Below are 22,964 nucleotides of genomic sequence, written 5' to 3' on the forward strand. Positions count from 1 at the left end.
GTCTTCCCGGTCGTTTTCGCCATAGCCCATCATCTTTGTCCGCCATTCTGTTCTTGTAAAGTCCTTTTATCTACTTATGTCAGCCTACGTAAAAACAACCTTTGGGATATCCGGACCCAGAATTCCTAATAAAAAACGCTTCTGGCTTTCTCACAAAAGTTCCTTTAAACTTTCCCTGCTCCTTCCCTTGACTCTCCTGCGATGCTGCTTCTGTTTGCCCCTAGGAGTCGCTGGTCTGCCCGCCTGCCTGCCAGGCGCCATGATTCGAACGCAGAACCCGCTCCCGGCGGCGTTCCTGGTCCTACCGGTTTTCCTTTTCCTGGAGCTGCCGGCTGCCCAGGGCTACATTCACGCTGTGAGTCTCCCCTTCTCCCCACGGAAAGCCCTAGAGGGGTCCCGCTCCAAATTCCCCAAAATTGCGTTTCCCCAGACTTACCCAACTCTTTTTCTCTTTCCGTCTCCCCGAAAAACAGATGTCGGATCACAATTCCAGCATGGAGTTCAACGACCTGCCGGCCCTCTTTGGGGAGCCCCTGCCGCACGAGGGGCTCGTGGTGAGTCTCCCCGAAAAACGGGTGCCGCACAACCCGCCAGAAATCAATATTTTCTGCGCGGTCCTGTGGAACTCCCTGCCTCATGACAGCCCCGAACCCTTTTCAGGAGGCTCTTCCCAGATTTCTTCTTCTATTAATAATAATAATAATAATAATAATAATAATAATAATTTTTATTTATACCCTGCCCTCCCCAGCTAAAGCCAGGCTCAGGGCGGCTAACAAGCAATAATAAAAACAAGTTGTTGTTATTATTATTATTATTATTATTATTATTATTATTATTAGGATTAATATACTGCCCTATACCCAGGGGTCTCAGAACACCGCTGCGTTTCTTAGTTCATAGCTAGTTTTAATTTCACAGCTGTTTTGAACGTTTGGGGTCTTTTACCTATAGTTTAATTGTTTTTTTTAAATAATATTTTGAGGGACTTTGGGGGGGGCAGTCAAGCGACAGATGAAAATGTCAAGGAAATCAGAAGAAGTACCAACATTGAAATATTGGCAATATAATTTTTTTTGAAACGATTAGCAAAAATGACGGCAATGCAATCTAATCGAAATCTCCAACAGGGATTGAAATGTGTAGAAGATGCTCAGAACGAGAATTTATTGATATGTATAGACTGATTTCACAAAGTTAAGCTAAGCAGATACATAAAATTGAATGTTTAATTATTAAGATACAAAACGACAGTCTCAGTAATAAAGTGACAAAATAATAACAAGGAAGTCAGGCACGGGGAGGAAATAAGAAATGGATAAACGTCGGTACATAACAGAATGTGAAAATTTACAAATATAATGTATATGTATCGATATGTAAAGATTTCATGTATGTATTGCAACATTAATAATAATTTAGTGCAAAAAAAATGGTTAAGGAAATAATGAAATAACTGAATTTGGAGGAGCTGTTAAATGAATAACCTTTTTTTAAAAAAAGGGGGGTGGGAAAAAAAATGTTAAGGAAAGAACTAAATAACCGAATTTTTGAGGAGCAGTTAAATGTATTATTATTATTATTATTATTATTATTATTATTATTATTATTATTATTTAATGGGGTGGTTAAGTAAATAGAGAGATGCCTTTTGTAAAATGATTAAATAAGACAGCAGGAATAACCGGATTTCCAGGAGCCGTTAAATGAATAAACTTTTTTTTAAAAAAAAGAGGTGCAAAAAAATAAAAATAAAAATAAAAAATGTTAAGGAAATAATTAAATAACCGAATTTGAAGGAGCCGTTAAATGTATTATTATTATTATTATTATTATTATTATTATTATTATTATTATTGGGGTGGTTAAGTAAATAGAGAGATGCCTTTTGTGAAATGATTAAATAAGACAGCAGGGGAAGGGGCTGTAATTCGGGTCGGATCCTGCCAGCCTCTGGCACCTTTGCCCCCCCCTGACACTCTGGGGCAGAGCTTGTGCCCGGTCCTTGCGGTCAAGGGGGGCACCAGGCTGACCCTTCTCTCCCCCCCCCATATATCTCATTTCCAGGGCTTTCTGGTGGAAGCCAAGCCGGCCAACGCCTGCCAGGCCATTGAAGACGCCCCAGTTCTCTCCAACGGCACCGTCTTCATCGCCCTCATCCGGAGGAACGACTGCAGCTTTGACCTCAAGGTGACCAAGGGGGGGGTTCAGGATGAGCCCCCTTTTTGCTCCGGGGCGGGAAGCCCGCGCGTCTTTAACGCCGGAAGATTCGGGGCCGATAGAAGCCCTTTTCTCGCGCAGTTAGACAGTGGAACTCCCTGCCACAAGAGGGGACCAGCCTTGTCCAAATAGCCTTTTCCTCCACGGTTTCCCCTGCTTAGGGAAGTTTTTAATGTTTTAATTCTGTTTTCAGTGTCTTCTTTGGGCGGGGTAGAAATCATAAAGTTATTAATATTATGATTATTATTGAAATAAACAAGGATCTGACTGTTAGAGGACATCTGAAGGCAGCCCTATTTAGGGAAGTTTTTTATGTTTGATGTTTTATTCTGTTTTTAGTGTTCTGTAGGAAGCCGCCCAGAGTGGCTGGGGAAACCCAGCCAGAGGGGCGGGGTATAAATAATAAAATTATTATTATTATTATTATTATTATTATTATTATCATCATCATCATCATCATTATTGAAATAAACAACGATCTCACTGTTAGAGGACATCTGAAGGCAGCCCTGTTTAGGGAAGTTTTTGATGTTTGATTGTATTTTTAATATTCTGTTGGAAGCTGTCCAGAGTGGCTGGGGAAACCCAGCCAGAGGGGCGGGGTATAAATAAAATAATAATAATAATAATAATAATAATAATAATAATTGCAAAAAGGACTGGGCATTTTTGTGGAGGTGAATCAGGACGGCCGCACAAAGGCAGCCAGTGCTTTTGAGTATGTGCTCGCCGAAAACCGCAGGAGGGAGGATTTGGTCTTGTGTTCGAATCCTGGACAAAGTCTGCTGGGTTTCCTATCCTGGGCGCCACGTTGGCCCCTGTGAGAATAGGAGGCTGGACCCTGATGTTCCCTCGGTTTGGAGGGCTCTTTGGGCCCCTGGAATAGACGGGCCCCTTTGGGCCCGATCCGCCAGACCCTCCTGGCGGTGAGTTCGGCCTCTTCTGCTCCCGCAAGGCCATTTCTCTGCCCCTCTTTTCCCCTCCCTGGGATGTCTGTGGGCCGGCTGGGAAAACAGCACCCTCTGAGCATGCGCAGAGCGCTTTTCAGACTTTGACGTTCCTCCTCTTCCTCCCGCAGGTATTCCACGCCCAGAAGGCCGGCTTCCGGGCCGCCATTGTCCACAATGTGGGTTCGGACAAACTGCTCAACATGGTCTGGGACAACGGTGAGTTTTTTTCTGGGGGGCAGATAACGCACCCCTTTTCCTGAACCCCCTTTTTGGCACCTCCCTGGGGGCTCCTGGCTGACACCCCCTTTCTCTTCCGCCCCCCAGAGGAACTACGCAAGCTGATCACCATCCCCTCCGTCTTCATCGGGGAGACGGCCGCTAGACTCCTTCGCGACTCCTTCACCTACGAGAAAGGGTAGGAGCTATGGGGCAGCGGCTGTGGGGCGGGGGGGACCTCATTTATCGGCGCACTGAAATTCCCGGCACTGGGCAGGGGGGGCAAAGAGGGTGCCTGAACTGCCCCCCAAGCGCCCCCACCGCCCCCTGGTTTAGCGCTTGGGGTCATAGGTTTGTGGAGTTGCAAGGGACCCCCAGAGGTCATCCATCTCAACCCGCTCCTGCAACGCGGGGATCGCAGCGAAATGCGGGGATTGTGGCCGGGCGCCGATTCCGGTATCCCCCCCCCAATATTTTATTTTAAAATAATTCAACATTAATACATACATATTACGAATATACAAATATACTTTTTATACAATCCTTTAAAATATTCATACATACCCACACTCAATCCCACAGATACTTCCTTTATCTACTCAATTGCAATTTCTTTCCACTTCTGTTACTTTCTTTCACACAGTTTTAAACCAGTTTTCTGCTTCTTTTTCTGTTACCCATTGTTATCCATCTTATTTAGTATTTCACTATTTATAACGGAACTTGTTTATTCTAATAGGCATTCTGATTTTTCAGTATGATTTTGCAAGTATCCTTTAAACACCTTGTCTATCTTCTCTTTTGAGATCCTTCCAATTTCTCCCATTGTTTTAGATATATTGTAATACTCCAATTATTTGGCAAGCCACTCTGTTTTTGTCGGTATAATACCATTTTTCCAATTTTTCGCAATCAATAGCCTTGTGGCTGTTGTTGCATATAAATATAATGTCTTGTCTTCTTCCTTTAGACTTCCTGGTACTATTCCCAATAGAAAACCTTCTGGTGTTTTCCTAAATGAATATCTGAACATTTTTTTCATTTCATTGTATATTGTTTCCCAAAATTGTTTAAACAATTCCACCATATATGCATCATAGTACCTTTTTCAGTGTTGCGATGCAACGCCGATTCGGGTATCAATGCAGGAAAAGGGACGGAAGGAAAAGGGAAGTTTTAAAACCGCGACTCTGAAAGACGCCAGGGATGAAAATACGTCTATAACCCCGTATACCGCATTTACGGAAATTGAATGCGCCCTGGAATCTAATGTGCGCCTCAATTTTCAAAACCTTGTACCCCAGAAAGTAGGGTGGATTTGATTTCAATCAAATCGATTTAAATCACCATTTAATCAAATTGATTTAAATCATGATTTAAATCAAATTGATTTAAATCACGATTTAAATCACTAGTCACTAAGACTTGATTTAAATCATATTTTTTTTACAGGAAGACTCATTCTTGCTGGTATAATCTTAATGTTTACAAACCAGATGAAGGTTTCATTTTTGGAATAATGAATTTTTGGAGTCGTTTTTACAGTTATATCAAAAATGACTGATTTGGTTATACTATTGGAAATACATAGAGAATTATGAAATTATGGTGAGGTTTAATAAGTTGACTGTTTATGTTTGGACAACTTTTCTGCTGTTCTTTATTGGAAGGAGAAAAATAATCATTTCCTTAATAGCAATTTTTAAAAAATTATTTAACTAAAACAATAACATTATAGCATATGTTTGTTAACTGATGTGGTTAAACTATTTAAAAAAGAAAAGAAAAAAAGCTTAGACTGAGTTTTAACATGCATGAAGAACTCAAATCCTTAATTCCTGATCAATAGCCCTCGGCCTATAATGTAACTTAAATAGAAAACTACCTTTAGAAAGATTTTTCATCCAAAAGCATTTTAAAAAAACAACAACAATTGAACTCCCAAAAGTGTTTGCCGGCAAATGTAAATGTGCCCTCAAATCTTATTGTGCACCCTAATATTCACAACATAACTCAGCCCCAAAAGGTGTGTGTTACATTTCAGTAAATACGGTAAATGGATCACGTTGACCAGTTTGCTGTGCGACTGCGTTTGGGCTGCTGTGTCTAATAATAAATAATATAATATAATATAATATAATATAATATAATATAATATAATATAATATAATATAATATAATATAATATAATATAATATAATATAATATATAATATAATATAATATAATATAATATAATATAATATAATATAATATAATATAATATAATATAATATAATATAATATAATATAATATAATATAATATAATATATACCCAGCCCATCTGGCTGAACTTCCCCAGCCACTCTGGGCAGATTCCAAGAAAATATTAAAATACCATAATAAAAAGGTAAAGGGACCCCTGACCATTAGGTCCAGTCGTGACCGACTCTGGGGTTGCAGCGCTCATCTCGCTTTATTGGCCGAAGGAGCTGGCGTTCAGCTTCCAGGTCATGCGGCCAGCATGACTAAGCCGCTTCTGGCGAACCAGAGCAGCGCACGGAAATGCCGTTTAAGTTCCCGCCAGAGCGGTACCTATTTATCTACTTGCACTTTGATGTGCTTTTGAACTGCTAGGTTGGCAGGAGCAGGGACCGAGCAACGGGAGCTCAACCCGTTCCGGGGATTTGAACCGCCGACATTCTGATCGGCAAGTCCTAGGCTCTGTGGTTTAACCCACAGCGCCACCCGCGTCCCTCAAAATACCGTAATGCATCAAACATTAAAAGCTTCCCCGAACAGGGCTGCCTTAAGATGTCTTTTAAAAGTCTGGTAGGTGTTGTTCTCTTTGACATCTGGTGGGAGGGCGTTCCACAGGGCGGGCGCCACCACCGAGAAGGCCCTCCGCCTTGTTCCCTGTAACTTGGCTTCTCGCAGTGAGGGAACCGCCAGAAGGCCCTCGGGAGAGGGACCCCGGTGTCCGGGGTGGAGATGCTCCTTCAGGTCTACTGGGCCTTTGAGGCCGTTTAGGGCTTTCAAGGTCAGCACCAACACTCTGAATTGTGCTCGGAAACGTCCTGGGAGCCAATGTAGGCCTTTCAGGACCGGTGTTATATGGTCCCGGCGGCCACTCCCAGTCTCCAGTCTGGCTGCCGCATTCTGGATTAATTTCAGTTTCCGGGTCACCTTCAAAGGTAGCCCCACGTAGAGCACATGGCAGTAGTCCAAGTGGGAGATAACCAGAGCATGCACCACTCTGGCCAGACAGTCCGCGGGCAGGGAGGGTCTCATCCTGTGCACCAGATGGAGCTGGTAGACAGCTGCCCTGGACACAGAATTGACCTGCGCCTCCATGGACAGCTGTGAGTCCAAAATGACTCCCAGGCTGCGCACCTGGTCCTTCAGGGGCACAGTTGCCCCATTCAGGACCAGGGAATCCTCCACACCTGCCCGCCTCCTGTCCCCCAAGAACAGTACTTCTGTCTTGTCAGGATTCAACCTCAATCCATTAACCACCATCCATCCTCCATCTGCCTCCAGACACTCACACAGGACCTTCACTGGTTCCGATTTGAAAGAGAGGTAGAGCTGGGTATCATCTGCAGAGAGGTTCAGAAAAGGACCCCCAAAAGTATCGAGGGGCTGAAAAGACTCCCCTTGGCTTGAGGCTTTTAGTTTGGAGAAAAGGACAGACACGATGGGAATTTTATTTATAGTCGTGGTCAGAAGTTGTGGACATCTCAGGAATTTTGGGGAGATTCAGGACAGGTAAGATAAACTCTTTCTTCGTGCAGTTAATCTGTGGAACTCCCTGCCACTGGGGCCAGTGATGGGCCACCAAGCAGTGGCTGGGGAAACTCAGCCAGATGGCCGGGGTATAAATTTTTAAAAAAATTATTGGAAGTTAATAATAATTATTGGAAGTTAATAATAAATTTGAGGACCGACGTGGAGAAAAGAGTGATCTGGGATGCAAGTAAAGCGGTGATGAGAGGATTTTTGATTCAACAAAATTCAATAAAGAGGAAAAAACAAAATGAGAAAAAAGAAAAGATTCTGGAAAAGATAAAGGAAGGAGAGAGAAAATTAAGAACAAAACCAAAGTCTCAGGACATTTTAAGAGAGATTAAGTTATACCAAACACAATATATGGAATTGATGAACCAAGAGATTGAATGGAAGATAAAGCAAATGAAGCAAAAGACTTTTGAATCAGCAAATAAATGTGGCAAACTTTTGGCTTGGCAACTGAAGAAAAGGCAGAAATTAAATACAGTCACAAGTCTAGAGGTCGACGGAAAGAATATATCTAAACCCAATGAAATTAGAAACTGCTTTTTAAGTTATTTTAAAAAACTCTACACTCAAGGCCCGCAAAATGAAGAGGACATAGACAAATTCCTTGGAAAATATGGATTACAAAACATCTCTCATCAAAGTAAGATGGATTTGAACCAGAGAATCTCAGAACAAGAGATAGAGGCTGCCATTCAGAATATGCAACTGGGCAAATCTCCGGGACCAGATGGACTGACTTCCAGATATTACAAATCGCTGAAGGAATGGTTGACTCAACCATTAAGAGAAGTTTGTAACGAGATCCTTGAGGGAAAAAGGGCACCTGAATCGTGGAAAGAGGCATATATTTCACTCATACCAAAGTCAGAGACTGAAAAGACCCAACTTAAGAACTACCGCCCAATATCATTGCTCAATGTGGATTACAAATTTTTTGCAGACATTTTGGCAAAAAGATTTAAAAGAGTGTTGATGGAGAAGATTCATAGGGACCAAGCAGGCTTTCTCCCTAAAAGACACCTGGCAGACAATGTAAGGAATGTAATAGACATTCTAGAAAAGCTAGAGGTGAACATAAACACTAAAGCAGTACTGATCTTTGTGGATGCGGAGAAAGCCTTTGACAATATTTCTTGGAGTTTTATGAAGAAGAATCTTCATGGGATGGGGGTAGGCCAGGGTTTTGAGAATGGTATGGCTGCAATATATTCTGAACAAAAAGCTAAACTGATTGTAAACAATGTTGTGACTGAGGAACTTAAGATAGAAAAAGGAACACGACAGGGGTGCCCGATCTCCCCATTACTCTTTATCTCAGTTCTGGAGGTGTTGCTGAACATGATAAGAAATGACCAGCAGGTCAAAGGTGTGCAGGTCGGAGCTAAACATTATAAGTTAAGAGCGTTTGCAGATGACTTAGTATTGACTTTGCAAGAGCCAAACACTAGTACGAAAAAGGTTTTAGAAATAATACAACAGTTTGGCCAGGTAGCTGGATTTAAGTTGAATAAGCAAAAAACTAAAGTTTTAGGGAAGAACTTAACAGATATGGAAAAGGAGAAATTTCAAGAGGAGACAGGCTTGACTGTGGTCAAGAAGGTGAAATACCTAGGGGTTTACTTAACATCAAAGAATGTGAATTTGTACAAGGATAATTACGAAAAATGTTGGTTAGAAATTAAAAAAGATCTAGAAATATGGTCAAAGTTGAAATTGTCAATGTTAGGCCGAATTGCAGTGATTAAAATGAATGTATTGCCTAGAATGTTATTTCTGTTTCAGACCTTGCAGATTCTTGACAAGATGGAATGTTTTAAGAGGTGGCACAAAGATATCTCGAAATTTGTCTGGCAGGGCAAAAAGCCCAGAATTAAATTTAAGATACTGACAGATGCTAAACAAAGAGGGGGTTTTGCCCTGCCGGACTTAAAATTGTACTATGAGGCAGCAGCTTTTTGCTGGCTGAAAGAATGGATGCTCCTCGAGAACACGGACATTTTGGATCTGGAAGGTTTCAATAACGCTTTTGGTTGGCATGCATATCTTTGGTATGACAAAGTCAATAGTGCCTTTAAAAACCACATTGTCAGAAAAGCATTGATTAATGTTTGGATAAGATACAAAGATCTATTGGAAAATAAAACCCCTAGATGGGTGTCACCAGTGGAGGCTAAAGCAGTGAAGAAACTCAATATGGAGGTCGGATGGCCGAAGTATTGGGAAATTTTAGAACAGGATGGAGATAAGTTCAAACTACAAAGTCAGGAGAAATTGAAACACAAGGTAGAAAATTGGTTCCAATATCGCCAAATAATGGAATTTTTTAAACAGGACAGGAAAATCGGTTTCCAAGTGGAAAAATCAAAATTAGAAACCGAACTGCTAGAACCCAATACTAAGAATTTATCTAGAATGTATAACTTGTTGTTGAAGTGGAATACACAGGATGAAACAGTCAAATCGGCTATGATTAAGTGGGCACAGGATGTTGGACATAACATTATGTCAGCTGACTGGGAATGGTTATGGAACACCGGTATTAAATTTACGGCATGTAATGCCTTAAAGGAAAACACCATGAAAATGGTTTATAGGTGGTACATGACCCCAGTCAAGCTGGCAAAAATCTATCATTTGCCCGACAACAAATGTTGGAAGTGTAAGGAGACTGAAGGTACTTTCTACCACCTTTGGTGGACATGCCCGAAGATTAAGGCCTTCTGGGAAATGATCTATAATGAAATGAAAAAGGTACTTAAATGTACCTTCTCTAAAAAGCCAGAGGCCTTTCTTTTGGGCATTGCCGGCCAATTGGTGACAAAGAAGGATAGAACTTTTTTCATGTATGCCACAACAGCAGCAAGAATACTCATCGCAAAGTATTGGAAGACACAAGACTTACCCACTCTGGAAGAATGGCAGATGAAAGTGATGGACTATATGACATTGGCCGAGATGACAGGCAGAATCCGTGACCAACGAAAAGAGACGGTGGAAGAAGAATGGAGAAAATTTAAAAGTTACCTTAAGGACTACTACAAACTTAATGAATGCTAAAATGTTGTGGTTTCCAGAAACAAAGGGGTACAGGGATATAAGGTTAGAATATAAAAGAGGACTAAGATGACAGAGATTTGAAAGTAACAATTGGGAGTTGCTAGTTGAAGTATGGACATTGGGATGCAGAGGGGGGGGGTATGGGGAAGTCCAAGAAAAGAGGTTCATGAAAATATGTTTGAAATTATACGTGTATGTTTGTCATTTTTAGTGTTTGTTTGTCTTTTTAAAATTTTGTAAAACCAATAAAAATTTTATAAAAAAAAAAAAATTATTGGAAGTTTTATTTACAACATAACATAACCCCCCACCCCCCCAATACAGAAATCCACCCTCATTAAACGTGAACATAACATACAATAAGCAAACAACCAGATTAAAGGCTTCCTTTATCCTGTATCTGGCCTCCTTATTTACTTCTTAAAAGCTGTTTTCTTTATGAATAATTATTAAGATTTTTTCTAATTATAACTTAAATATCCACAAAGTCTCCTGCAGACATTAATCGAAACCAGTCCAGGTGTGTATTTTTGGGTGCTGTTTTGTGAAGTATTCTCTGCATTTCCCCCCATGCTTTTTGAAACTCTAATTGCGCTAATTGCAATTAGTGGTCTCTAATTGCCTCTGTTAATCTAGCCAATTCAATATACTCTAACCGTTTGTCTGGGTGGGGTATAAATAATAATAAATTATTATTATTATTATTATTATTATTATTATTATTATTATTATTATTATTATTATTATTATCACCTGGATGGCTTTAAAAGAGGATTAGAAAAATTCACGGCGGAGGAGAGGGCAGCCGATGGCTACTAGTCCCCCGCACCCAGATGCTTCTGAATCCCAGTTGTGGAAAGTGTTGGTCTTGTGTTCGAATCCTGCTTTGGGGCTTCCCTTTAGGGCAGGCATAGCCAAACTCTGCCCTCCAGCTGTTTTGGGACTGCAGCTCCCATCATTCCTAGCTAACGGGACCAGCGGTCAGGGATGATGGGAGTTGTAGTCCCATAAACAGCTGGAGGGCCGAGTTTGACCATGCCTGCTTCAGGGGCCCCTGGTTGGCCCCTGTGGGAACAGGAGGCTGGACTAGGTGGGCCTGATCCGGCAGATTCTCCTTACGTTTTTTACCTTCTTCCTAACTGCAAACCGTCCAGCAGGTGGCATTTTAAAACCATAAAAGGGCCAAGTTTCCCTTTATTTATTTATTTATTTTTTGAATATATCTTTATTGATTTAAAGTACTATCATAAAAATGCATTACAAATAGTTACAAGAAAATTTCACACGAAAACGAAAAGGGAATAACAAGAATAAAAGTAAAAAGCCAAGAATTAACGTTAAAATAAAAGAATATCGGTTGTATTCTCATAATCTTGACCAATTAAGTCTTCTGGAACAAAAACATCCAATCATTCTCGTCGTACTTTTTTCTAATATCTTGATTTTATCGCACAGTTTATTTTATAGCTTTTTCTGCATATTTAATTTGGGGCAATTAAGATGTTAAAAGTGAAATAAACCTTGTGGAGGGAGGAGTGTTAAGGAATATAGAAGCATACATATGGTTGGTGTGAATACGTTCTTATGGAATATTATTGAATATGTATATTATTGAATATTCTATATTATTGAATATTGTATTCCCAATGTATCAAATGCCGGGGGGGGGGCGTGGCGTTCACTGTTTGTGTTTTGGTGGTTGGTAAAAAAGAAACTATATTTTAAAAAGAAAGAAAGAAAGGAAAAAGGGAAAAAAATTCAATTTTATCTTCCGCACCTTCCTTGGCGCTCGACGTGCCCAAGCGGGTGAAACGGATATCTGATGGTATATCCCCTTCTTATTGACTCTGAATTGATTTCAGAATGAATTGATTTTCAAATGTATTTCAATGAATTGATTGCGATTTTATGTAAACCGTGCTATTTTTACTGTTGTTGGCCGCTCTGAGCCCTGCTTCGGCTGGGGAGGGCGGGATATAAATAAATTATTATTATTATTATTATTATTATTATTATTATTATTATTATTATTACAGTGGTACCTTGGGTTAAGTACTTAATTCGTTCAGGTCTGTTCTGAACCTGAAGCACCACTTTAGCTAATGGGGCCTCCTGCTGCCGCCAATATTAATATTAATATTATTATTATTTTGCACCCCAGATTCTGAGCCAAGGCTGAGATCTTTGGGGTTTCTGAATCCGCTCTCTTTTCTCCTCTTCCTCCGCAGAGGCCAAGTGATCTTGATCCCGGAATACATCTTCCCCCTGGGCTATTACCTGATCCCTTTCACGGGGGTCGTGGGAATCGTCATGGCCGTGATGTGCACCATTCTGGTGAGTGACTGTGCGAGGAAAGGGGGGGGGGCGGAATGGATGGACGGACACCTCCATAGTTTTGGCTCCCGGGGTTTCTCTCTCTCTTTTTTTTAAATAATATTTATTATATTTTCCACATTATATTTTCGTCTAAAAAAAAAGACGAAAAAAAAAGAGAAAAACAATACAATACAACACATCAAATTAACAAAACAAGACAAAGACCCTAAAATAAATCAAACAATTTCATTATCCCATCTTTCATTCCCTTATTTCCACGACCTCCTCACACCTCCCTTTTTGTATTCCACTTTTGTTAATTATTTGAGCAATTCCTTTCCATCTTCCTCTCTTTTCTATCCTGTAATTATCTTAACTCATTCTAACCTTATTTTTTCCTTTAATACTCTATTAACCTATCTGTACTTAGTTCCTTATGATATTTCTACTAAAGCCATATAACTTCATTTCAACATTATAATCCTAGCCTTGGTCAGACCCTAGATCGAGCTAGGATTATAATACTTCAGAATTTTTGGGAGTTCTACCCCCTTTTTAAAAACATTTGGTCATTTAAGCTTTATGATTTTTCTAATTCCCTCTGAGGAAACTGAATAGTTCAGTGAGACGAGGTTTTAGCCGGCATCCCATTAAGGCTTTGTGTAATTTCTTCCTTAAACTTTTTGATTCTTATTATTTAGTTTATTTCCATACGTTAATATTTCTAGTCGATTCCTTCTCGTTTGAGGGATTTTCACGGCATTTCATTTTTGTGCAATTTCTCGGTTCCGTGACTGTCTTTTTTGCTTTTGGTCAGCCCCCCCCCCCCCGGCTTGAGGGCTGGAGTTCTGGGCACCCCAGTTTGGGAAGGAGATTGGCAAGCCGGAAGGTGGGCTGAGAGATTGACAGGGGTCTGGAAACCCAGCCTGATGAGGAACGGTTGAAGGAGCCAGGGATGTTCAGGCTGGAAAAGAGGAGACTATAGGGTAGCCACCTTCCAAGATCTCAGTGACATGGAAGAGGGAGCAAGCTTGTTTTTTCTCCTGGACTGGAGGGTAGGACTCGAACCCGTGGCTTCGAGTGTCCAGAAAGGAGATTCCGATTAAACTGTCGGAAAAACTTTTCTGACAGTCAGAGCTGTTCAGCAGTGGAGTTGTGAACTCTCCTCCCTTGGAAGTTTTTAAGTAGAGGTTAGATGTCCGTCTGCCTTGGATGCTTGAGCTGAGATTCCTGCATCGCGTGCAGCGGGTTGGGCTGGATGACCACTGGGGGTTCCCTTCAGACTCCACGATTCTGTGATTCTAGAGATTCTTTTCCACGAATGTATTGGGATAAAAAAAAGGAGGGTTTTGTGCCTAAAATGAGGGGTGTGCAATAGCGGTAACCCCCTGCTAAGGACTCCTTGAAGCACAGAATCGTAGAATTAGAAGGGTCCCCCCAGAGGTCATCCAGCCGAACTCCGTGCCAGGCAAGAAGAGCCGATCACAAATCCCATTTCTCCCTGCGGAGCAGATTGTGCGCTGCATCCAGCACCGGAAGAGGATGCGGAGGAACCGGCTCTCGAAGGAGCAGCTGAAGAAAGTCCCCGTCCACAAGTACAAGAAAGGTAAGGTGGGGGGGTCCGGGGGGGAGGGCTGCCGCCTGGGAGGGGGCTGCTGGCCGGATCCGGGCAAGGAAGCTTCCTGGAGTAGCAGCCCTTTCCCCACAAGCTGGAAGAGGCGTAGTGCAAAACCTCCTAATCGGAATAAAGAGAGTTGGAAGGGACACCAGGGGGTCATCTATCCCAACCCCCTGCGATGCAGGAATCTAATCACAGCCGATGGAGTTGCTGGGGGTGGCGGAGGGAGAGGGCAGGTGTCCCCAGGCAGGGGGGGAGCAGACTCTGGCAATGGCACCCCTGCACATGCAGAAACAGCAGTGAAATTTCGTTTTCCAGTTCACCTGCGGAACTCCCTCCCACCGGATGGCTTTGAAAGAGGATTGGGCCAATGCATGGAGGAGAGAAGGGCTATCGGTGGCCACTGGCCATGTGGCTACTGTCTGCCACAGCAGCGAACGCTTCTGAAGGCCAATTACTGGAAGCAGAGGGGAGAGGGCTGGTCTTGTGTTCGAATCCTGATTGCCACCTTGCCTCGGATCTCAGGCGCCTCCGGGGAGGCGCTGACCCAGCTGGATGGAGGAAGGAGCAGGAGAAAGGGATGGAGGGGGGCTTGGAAAAGTCTAGGTCACAGGCATGGCCAAATGTGGCCCTCCAGCTGTTTTGGGACTACAATTCCCATCATCCTTGACCACTGGTGTCATGTATGATGGGAGTTGTAGTCCCAAAACAGCTGGAGGGCCTGGTCTAGGACATGGGTAGGCAAACTAAGTCCCGGGGGCCGGATCTGGCCCAATCGCCTTCTCAATCCGGCCCGCGGACGTCCGGGAATCAGCGTGTTTTTACATGAGTAGAATGTGTCCTTTTACAGTGGTGCCTCGCAAGACGAAATTAATTCGTTCCGCAAGTCTCTTCGTCTTGCGAGTTTTTCGTCTTGCGATGCACGGTTTCCCATAGGAATGCATTGAAAATCAATTAATGCGTTCCTATGGAAACCGCCTTCAGACCAGGTCCGGGGACAGTCTGTCCCCCGACCTCTTCTGAAGGCTGGGGGGGGGGGACAAGGGCTTTTCTTCCCACCCCCAGCATTTTAAATAACCCCGGGACAGCGGAGGACTTCTCCGCTGTCCGGGCGATCTTAAAATGCTGGCGGGCGGCATTTTAAAATCGCCCCGGGACAGCGGAGGACTTCTCCGCTGTCCGGGGCGATGTAAAAGCCCCTGGGAAGGCAGGCAGGGGGGACAAAGACTTTTGCCCCCCGCCCGCCTTCAGAAGAGGTCCTGGACAGCTTCTCCCCGCTGCCCCTTGCTTCAAAAGAGAAGACCCGCTGTCCCCGGGGCAAGCTTCGTTTTGCGAAGCAAGCCCATAGGGAAATTCGTCTTGCGAGGCAACTCGAAAACGAAAAAACCTTTCGTTTTGCGAGTTTTTCGTCTCGCGAGGCGTTCGTCTTGCGGGGCACCACTGTATTTAAAATGCATCTCTGGGTTATTTGTGGGGCAGAGGAATTCGTTCATTCCCCACCCCCCCAAAAAATATTGTCCGGCCCCCACAAAGTCTCAGGGACAGTAGACCTGCCCCCTGCTGGAAAAGTGTGCTGACCCCTGGACTAGGAGGAGCAGGGATTTGTCCACAGGAGTGTGTGTGTGTGTGTGTGTGTGTGTGTTTTTGTATGTGTCTTTGTGTCTGTGATTTTGTGTGTGTGTGTCTTTGTGTCTGTGGTGTGTGTGTGTGTGTGTGTGTGTGTCTCTTTGTGTCTGTGATTTTTTTATGTGTGTCTCTTTGTGTCTGTTTTTTGTGTCTGTGTTTTTGTGTTTGTGTGTGTGTGTGTGTGTGTGTTTCTGTGCTTTTGTGTGTGTGTGTGTGTCCCTGCAGTGCCCCCTTTCCCCGCCAGAGGGCGCCCTGCCACCCTCCTCTCCCCCCTCTTCCCGCCAAAGATCTGCATCTTCCTTCCCCTTTCAGGGCCAAAGGGGAGGGGGGGCGGGGAGCGGCTGCGCTGCAACAGCCTTGACTGCGCTGCAACCCACACCTTGGGGTTTTTTCCGTTCCCTCTCTCTGCCTTTCTTGCGAAAGGGGAAAGGAAGGCCTTTGCCTTTTCACCTCCTTTCCAGCCCAGAATCCTAAGGACTGGAAGGGGACCCCCAGGGGTCATCCAGCCCAACCCCGGGCACTGCAGCCGTCTAGCCCGATTCTCCTCTTTCACATCTTGCCTTTCAGGCAGCAATTTCCTCCACAGCAGAAAAGCAGCAATTAATTTTGACGGGGAGAATGTTTGACTCCTCCAGCATTTTGAACACACAAATGTGTGTGTGTGGACCCCGGAGAGCGGCTGCCGGCCATTGGCAGCGTTGCTGAGTGGGTAGGAGGCCGCTTCTGGGGTTCCTATGCCGAGCCGTCCCGCCTGGCCTGGGGGGCGCGGGGTTTTCAGCCTCAGCCTCCTTTTGGACGCAGGGGCATGGGTGCGAATCACGCTCTTTTGGCACTTGCAAGGAAACGGTCAGGAGAGGAACCCAGGCGTCCGGGTAGCCAGAGAGCCCTCGACATGAACCGCGGGAAGGGGGCGACTGTAGAGACTTGTCCCCAAATGGGGATGACTTTCCCCTTTGCATTGCCGGGGGGGGTTGGGCTGGATGACCCCTGAGGGTCCCTGGCTTAGCTCTGCACTTCTGTCCTCATTAGGGACTAGCACCTTGCAAGGTCCCAATCGGCCCCTTTCCGAGGAAGAGCCGCTCCAGAGACAGACAGTCTCCCTCCTTCCTTTCTAAGCAGAGGCTGGGTGATAGAATCCTAGAACCGTCGAGATGGAAGGGACCCTGGGGGTCATCCAGACCAACCCCAGGGATTTTGCAACTGAGATTCCTTCATTGCAAGGGCTGGGGTTGGGCTGGATGACCTTCGGGGGCAAATTCACAGAGGGAAAATCAAGCTATCGGAGGCGATTGTGAGAAGCAAGCCGTGCTTCCGCACCGGTCCTGCGTTCGAATCCCGCCTTTGCGGTCGGCGCCTGTGAGAACGGGATGCTAGCGAGGCCGGGGCCCTGATCCGGCGGGCCTCTTGCGGCCTCCCCGCCCCTTTCCTCTCCTCGGTCTCCCGCCCGGCTCTGGCCAAGGCTGAGTCAGAGCGGGAGGGAGAGGCCGGCGGCCGACCGGCTGCCGTTTGCCTTATAAGGCCCGGCAGAGAGTTTTGCAGGCTTCAGCTGAGCAGCGGCAGCCGGGCTCTGACCGCTTCCCTTCCCTGACGCCGCTGCTGCGAGGGAGGCCTCTTCCTGTTTTCACAGGGGAGAGAGAGAGAGGCCCATGCACAACTTGGGGGGGGGGGTAGAGGAGCCCCCCACCCGCCCCAGAGCAAGCCATAAGGAATCCATGGTGGAATAGGGAGGGACCCCCAAAGGTCATCCATCCCAACGCGCAAGGAATCCATGGTGGAATAGGGAAGGACCCCCAAAGGCCATCCATCCCAACCCGCAAGGAAGCCATGGTGGAATAGGGAGGGACCCCCAAAGGTCATCCATCCCAACCCGCCTGCAACACACAAGGAATCCGTGGTGGAATAGGGAGGGACCCCCAAAGGCCATCCATCCCAACCCGCCTGCAACACACAAGGAATCCGTGGTGGAATAGGAAGGGACCCCCAAAGGTCATCCATCCCAACCCGCAAGGAAGCCGTGGTGGAATAGGGAGGGACCCCCAAAGGCCATCCATCCCAACCCTCAAGGAATCCATGGTGGAATAGGGAGGGACCCCCAAAGGCCATCCATCCCAACCCGCCTGCAACACACAAGGAATCCGTGGTGGAATAGGAAGGGACCCCCAAAGGTCATCCATCCCAACCCGCAAGGAAGCCGTGGTGGAATAGGGAGGGACCCCCAAAGGCCATCCATCCCAACCCTCAAGGAATCCATGGTGGAATAGGGAGGGACCCCCAAAGGTCATCCATCCCAACCCGCCTGCAATGCGCAAGGAATCCGTGGCGGAATAGGAAGGGACCCCCAAAGGTCATCCATCCCAACCCGCCTGCAATGTGGGAATCGCAGCTCCAGAAACCCAGGCATGTGGAAATTCAGTACTTCCTTATGATGTTAATAACCTACCCCCACCTTTTTCTGACCCCGCACTCCACCCTTTGCTGCCCCACACAGACGGTGCTGGGAGGCTCCTGCCTCTTCTGTGCTTCCTTCACCTATAGAGTTATGGCTGGGACCCCCAGCGGTCATCCAGCCGAGCCCCCCGGCAGTGCAGCAATTGCCTTATTTCTGTGCTTCTAGCTTTGCCTTTCAATGGAGGTCACCCACCCCGGGACCTTGACGGTGGATGGCAAGCAATTAATAATTATAACGGCTAATAATAGTAGTAATAAATAACGGCAGCAGACGTTAATAATAATTACAGCAGCGATAAATAACAACACATGATGATTGGTGACCAACCCCTGCAACTAATGATTAATAAGCGAGACGACAATTAACGATGAATAATAGCATCCTGAGAATTGAGGGCTGGCGGGGGGGCAGCAGCCTGAGCCGGACTCCCGGACGGAGGGAGCGGGTTCGAATCCTTCGCATGCAGAATAGCCTTGCCTGCACCCAGATAACAGATCCTGCCTTGGGTGTTTCTGAGCACGTGGAGATGGATAAGAGAGGCTGTTCGCTTTTATGGCCGGCCAGTGGTCAGGGAGGAGGGGGGCAGGCTCCTTTGTCGGTCAGTTGGCCGCCTGTCACGGATTTCTTCAGCGTTTCCTGGGGTTGGTCTGGATGACCTCTGGGGGTCCCCTTGCAACTCCACAACCCCATGTTTCTTTGAGGATGACAAGGGATCCTCTCCTGACGATGTCTCTCCCCGCCTCCTTCCCGCAGGGGACGAGTACGACGTCTGCGCCATCTGCCTGGAGGAGTACGAAGACGGGGAGCGGCTGCGAATCCTGCCCTGCTCTCACGGTAAGGAGAACCCAGCGACTCCAAAGGGCTCCCTTGCCAGGATGCGTCCCGTTCTGGGCACCACGATTTGAGGAGGATAGTTTGCAAACGGGGGGAGGGGCGGGCGACCCTTCGCCCCAGGGGTCCTTTAGCTGGAATCGGGGTTGGGCTGGATGATCTTGGGGGGGGGCCCTCCCAAGTCTACAACTCCTGTGACCCCGGACGGACCATGGGAGGCTTTTGGCCGGCCCTCTTCTGGGGATTCTTGAGTTTGGCCGGCCCTCTTCTGGGGATTCTTGAGTTTGGCCGGCCGTCTTCTGGGGATTCTTGAGGTTGCCCGGCCGACTTCTGGGGATTCTTGAGTTTGGCCGGCCGTCTTCTGGGGATTGTTGATTTTGGCCGGCCCTCTTCTGGGGATTCTTGAGTTTGGCCAGCCACCTTTTGGGGATTCTTGATTTTGGCCGGCTGTCTTCTGGGGATTCTTGAGTTTGGCCGGCCCTCTTCTGGGGATTCTTGAGTTTGGCCAGCCACCTTTTGGGGATTCTTGAGTTTGGCCGGCCGTCTTCTGGGGATCCTTGAGTTTTGCACCCTGTGCGCCGCCCGCGGGTTGGTCTGGATGACCTTTGGAGTGTCCCATCCGGCGGACCCCTCAATCTCTTCTCTCTTCCCAGCCTACCACTGCAAGTGTGTGGATCCCTGGCTGACGCAAACCAAGAAGACCTGCCCCGTCTGCAAGCAGAGGGTGCTGCGCTGCCCGGACGACTCGGACTCGGAGGGCGAAGAGGGTCTCCGCGCCCCCCAGGACGAGGAAGAGGCGGGGGGCCAGGGGGGCTATGGGGAAGAGGAGGAGGAGGACGAGGAGGAGGAGGAAAGGGGCGACTCGGAGCGCACCCCCCTCCTGCGCCCCTCACCCAGCGCCGCCCTGGGGGGGCCCTCCTTCGGCAGCATGGGGCAGTCGCCCCCCTCCGCCGCCCCCCAGGACCACACGGAAGAGTTGGGGGGCGAAGGGGAGCAGGATTGGGACCAGACAAAGGGCCTTCTCCCCAGGGGCCCCCTCCCAGTCTAGCGCCGCGCTGGGCATGGGGGGCGCAAGAGGGGCACCCCCTGGGTCAGGCACCCCACCCCAAAGGGAAGCCGGAAGTGGGGGGGCGGCTGAACCCCCCACTTCATCCCTCTTGCTTTTGACCACTGAGCTTCCACTATATATGTTAACCTTTCAGGGAGTCTGGGGGTCTTTGCAGCATTGGGGGGGGGGCGCAGGGCAGGAGTGGGGTGGGGGGGGTCGGTCCAAGACCCCTTTGGGTGTCTTTTTTTCTGGGGGGGGGGGACAGGATGCAAAAGCCAAGAGGGAGGCGGCAGGTATCTCCTGCCTGGTTCCTTTGCAGGGTGGGGGGCACACATCTCCCCCCCCCCAGAGCACAAGCCCCCTTTTTCCTGTGTGTGGGGGAGGGGAAGAGACCCCATAGCGGCCGAAGCAGAGCCTCCCCTTTCTCAAACTTGGTGCGGGGGGGTGTCCCCAATTAAACACAGTATTTTTTTGTGGGGAGGGGGTCAGAAAGTCCTGTATCCTTTGGGGGGGGCAGTGAGGAGCTCATGATTTGCCCCCCCTTGCAAAGCATGCCAAACCTCCCCCCCCAGCACACTACAACTCCCAGGGTGGGTTGGGGGGGTCCTTTGGGTGTAGACCACCCCACATTGCAGCGCCCCCCACCTCCTCCCTTTTGCGATTTTGCACTTTTCTCCCCATTGTGTGCCAAGGAATGGGGGGGGGGCTTTTTGTTCTCTCTGCCCCCCTCCAAAATTAAAAAAACCCTCCTCTTGGGACTGCTGACATTCCTAATTTTCAACACTAACTTCCAAATTTAGCATCCTATAATAATGATTATTGGGGGGGACTCTACCTTTTAACCCCCTTTTTCCTTCCATGCCCCCCCGGAAATTTCTGTAGGGGTCTGTTTCTTGCCCACCGCGTAGGAACTAACAAGCAACGGGCCTTGGGGGTGCTGGTTTTTTGGGGGTGGGGGTGCCGTGGGGGGCCATTTCTACTCTTCCTCGCCCCCCCCCCAGCTGCTGCCTGCCAGAGTCGCTGCTGCCTAGCCTTCTCTTGATCGCCTTGAATAATTTTTACTGTAAAGGACTTTTTATTTTTCAATGTACAGTTTTATGGTGGGGACGCAAAGGGGCTGCCTCGGGGGCTTTTGCCTTGGGGGGGGGGAGTGTGGGGAAGACCCCCCCCCCAGCAAAGGGCTCAGACATGCCCTGGATGCAGGGGGGAAAAGGAAATCAAGACTTCCATATAATAATATTAAAAAAAGAGAGATTTAAGTCGGAATAAACGGAAGATGGTTTAAAATAAAGTCTGTGGGGCTATTTGTGTTTGCAAAGTGGGGGGAGTGAACGGTTTCCTGCTGCCTAAGTAGGGCAAAAGAGGAACAGGCTCCGAGCGCCACCCCCCCTTCCTAGCCCGGCCCCATAAAAGAGCAGAGGAAGAGGTTTGACGCACAGCCCAGAAGAGGCAATGTTTATTAAACCGATGCGCACACACGCACAGAGAGAGAAGTTTTTCCTCCCTCTTTCCTAACACTGGAACTTTTTGGGACAGGGGAAAAAAAAACAGCCCTCCTAGCCTATGGAACTCCCTGCCTCAGGAGACTAGGGCAGTTGCAGACCTGGATGGCGTAAGAGAGGATTAAACCAATTCTCCGGAGGAGAAGAGGGCTTTTGCAGAAGGGGGACCCCGGAGCCATCTAGCTCAACCCCCTTGAAATGATCGGAACCACAGACCCAAATTTAGTGGAAATTGGGGGGGGGGGAGTGTGACTCTTGCTTGCTGGTTCCTCATGGGGACTAAAGGGGCACCTCTGGGCCCGATCCGGCAGGCTCTTCCGCCCCATCAGAAGGCGGCGGCCTCTCCTTCCTTGGAGGTCAATCTCTGCCCCGAAGGGGGTTGGGATGGATGACCCCCCGGGGTCCCAACTCTGCACGTTCAGTGGAGAAAAGGAAGCTTTCACCAGGAAACGCCTCTGAATAGCATCCCTTGTAGGGAAGGGCCTGGGTCTCCCGTTTGGGGGCTGATTTGGGGTCATCCGGACGGACAATTTGGGGACAGGGACACAGGCACACCCCCCCCCCCGCTTTTGGCCTGATTCGTTTAGGACTCACCCCCCCCCCCAACGCAGAGAGAAAGCGGCAGTTTGGGGAGCGGCTGCGGTGAAAGGCTGTGAGCGCGGCTCTCCGGAAGATGTGGGTGATGGAGGAGGTTTTTTCGAGAAATAAAAGGTTTCCTGGGGTGGAGAGAGAAGCTAGCGCAGGTTTTTGCAGGGCGGCTCGGGAAGGAGGAAGGTTCACAAAAGGGCTGCCGAAACGAGGCAGCGTGGGGGCTTTTAAGCTTGGAGAAAAGGCAAAAACCGTAGTTGGGACACTTGGGGGGTCATCTATCCCAACCCCTGCAATGCAGGAACGGGAAGACAATCCCTACGGGGATTTGAACCTGCAACCTTGGTTTTATCAGCATCATGCTCTAAAATACGTATTTCACTCTCTCACTGTAGATCTAGCTGAATATTGCAGGATTCGGACAAGATATGTCCACTGTTAACCTGTGGAACTCCCTGCCACAACGGCCAATAGCTGTATTTCCCATAGGGACGTCCTCTTAGGTCTGGAAGCTGGAATAGATGTGACACCCCCCCCCCAGTTCGATCCAGGGCTCCCTTCTGACGCTCTCATGCCACATTCTTCAACTTAGCATGTATTGGACTACAACTGCCATCAGCCACTGCTGGCTTGGCACAGGATAATGGGAGTTGTAGTACCAGTCGCACCTTGGGAAGCAAGGTTGCAGGTGGTGGAGTCTCCCTCCGCTGGAGGGTTTTCAGCAGGGCTCAAGGATTTTCTGTGCATTTTACGAGCGGGTTGGGCT

At 47.3% G+C, this 22,964-nt stretch overlaps 1 protein-coding gene across 1 annotated transcript; it reads left to right on the plus strand.

The window, feature by feature from the left end:
• The first annotated feature begins 230 nt into the window (after positions 1–230).
• RNF167 (ring finger protein 167) lies at positions 231–21,399 on the plus strand. Its single transcript, XM_083472766.1, has 9 exons — positions 231–355; positions 474–554; positions 2,068–2,190; positions 3,299–3,386; positions 3,495–3,585; positions 12,449–12,554; positions 14,049–14,142; positions 18,983–19,063; positions 19,714–21,399. Exons 1-9 carry the CDS (start codon positions 260–262, stop codon positions 20,106–20,108), a joined length of 1,155 nt encoding a protein of 384 aa, XP_083328892.1. The 5' UTR covers positions 231–259; the 3' UTR covers positions 20,109–21,399.
• The last annotated feature ends 1,565 nt before the right edge of the window (positions 21,400–22,964 follow it).

This window comes from Podarcis liolepis, assembly GCF_965112155.1.
Source record: "Podarcis liolepis genome assembly, chromosome: 13".
Classification (NCBI taxonomy): Eukaryota; Metazoa; Chordata; class Lepidosauria; order Squamata; family Lacertidae; genus Podarcis; species Podarcis liolepis.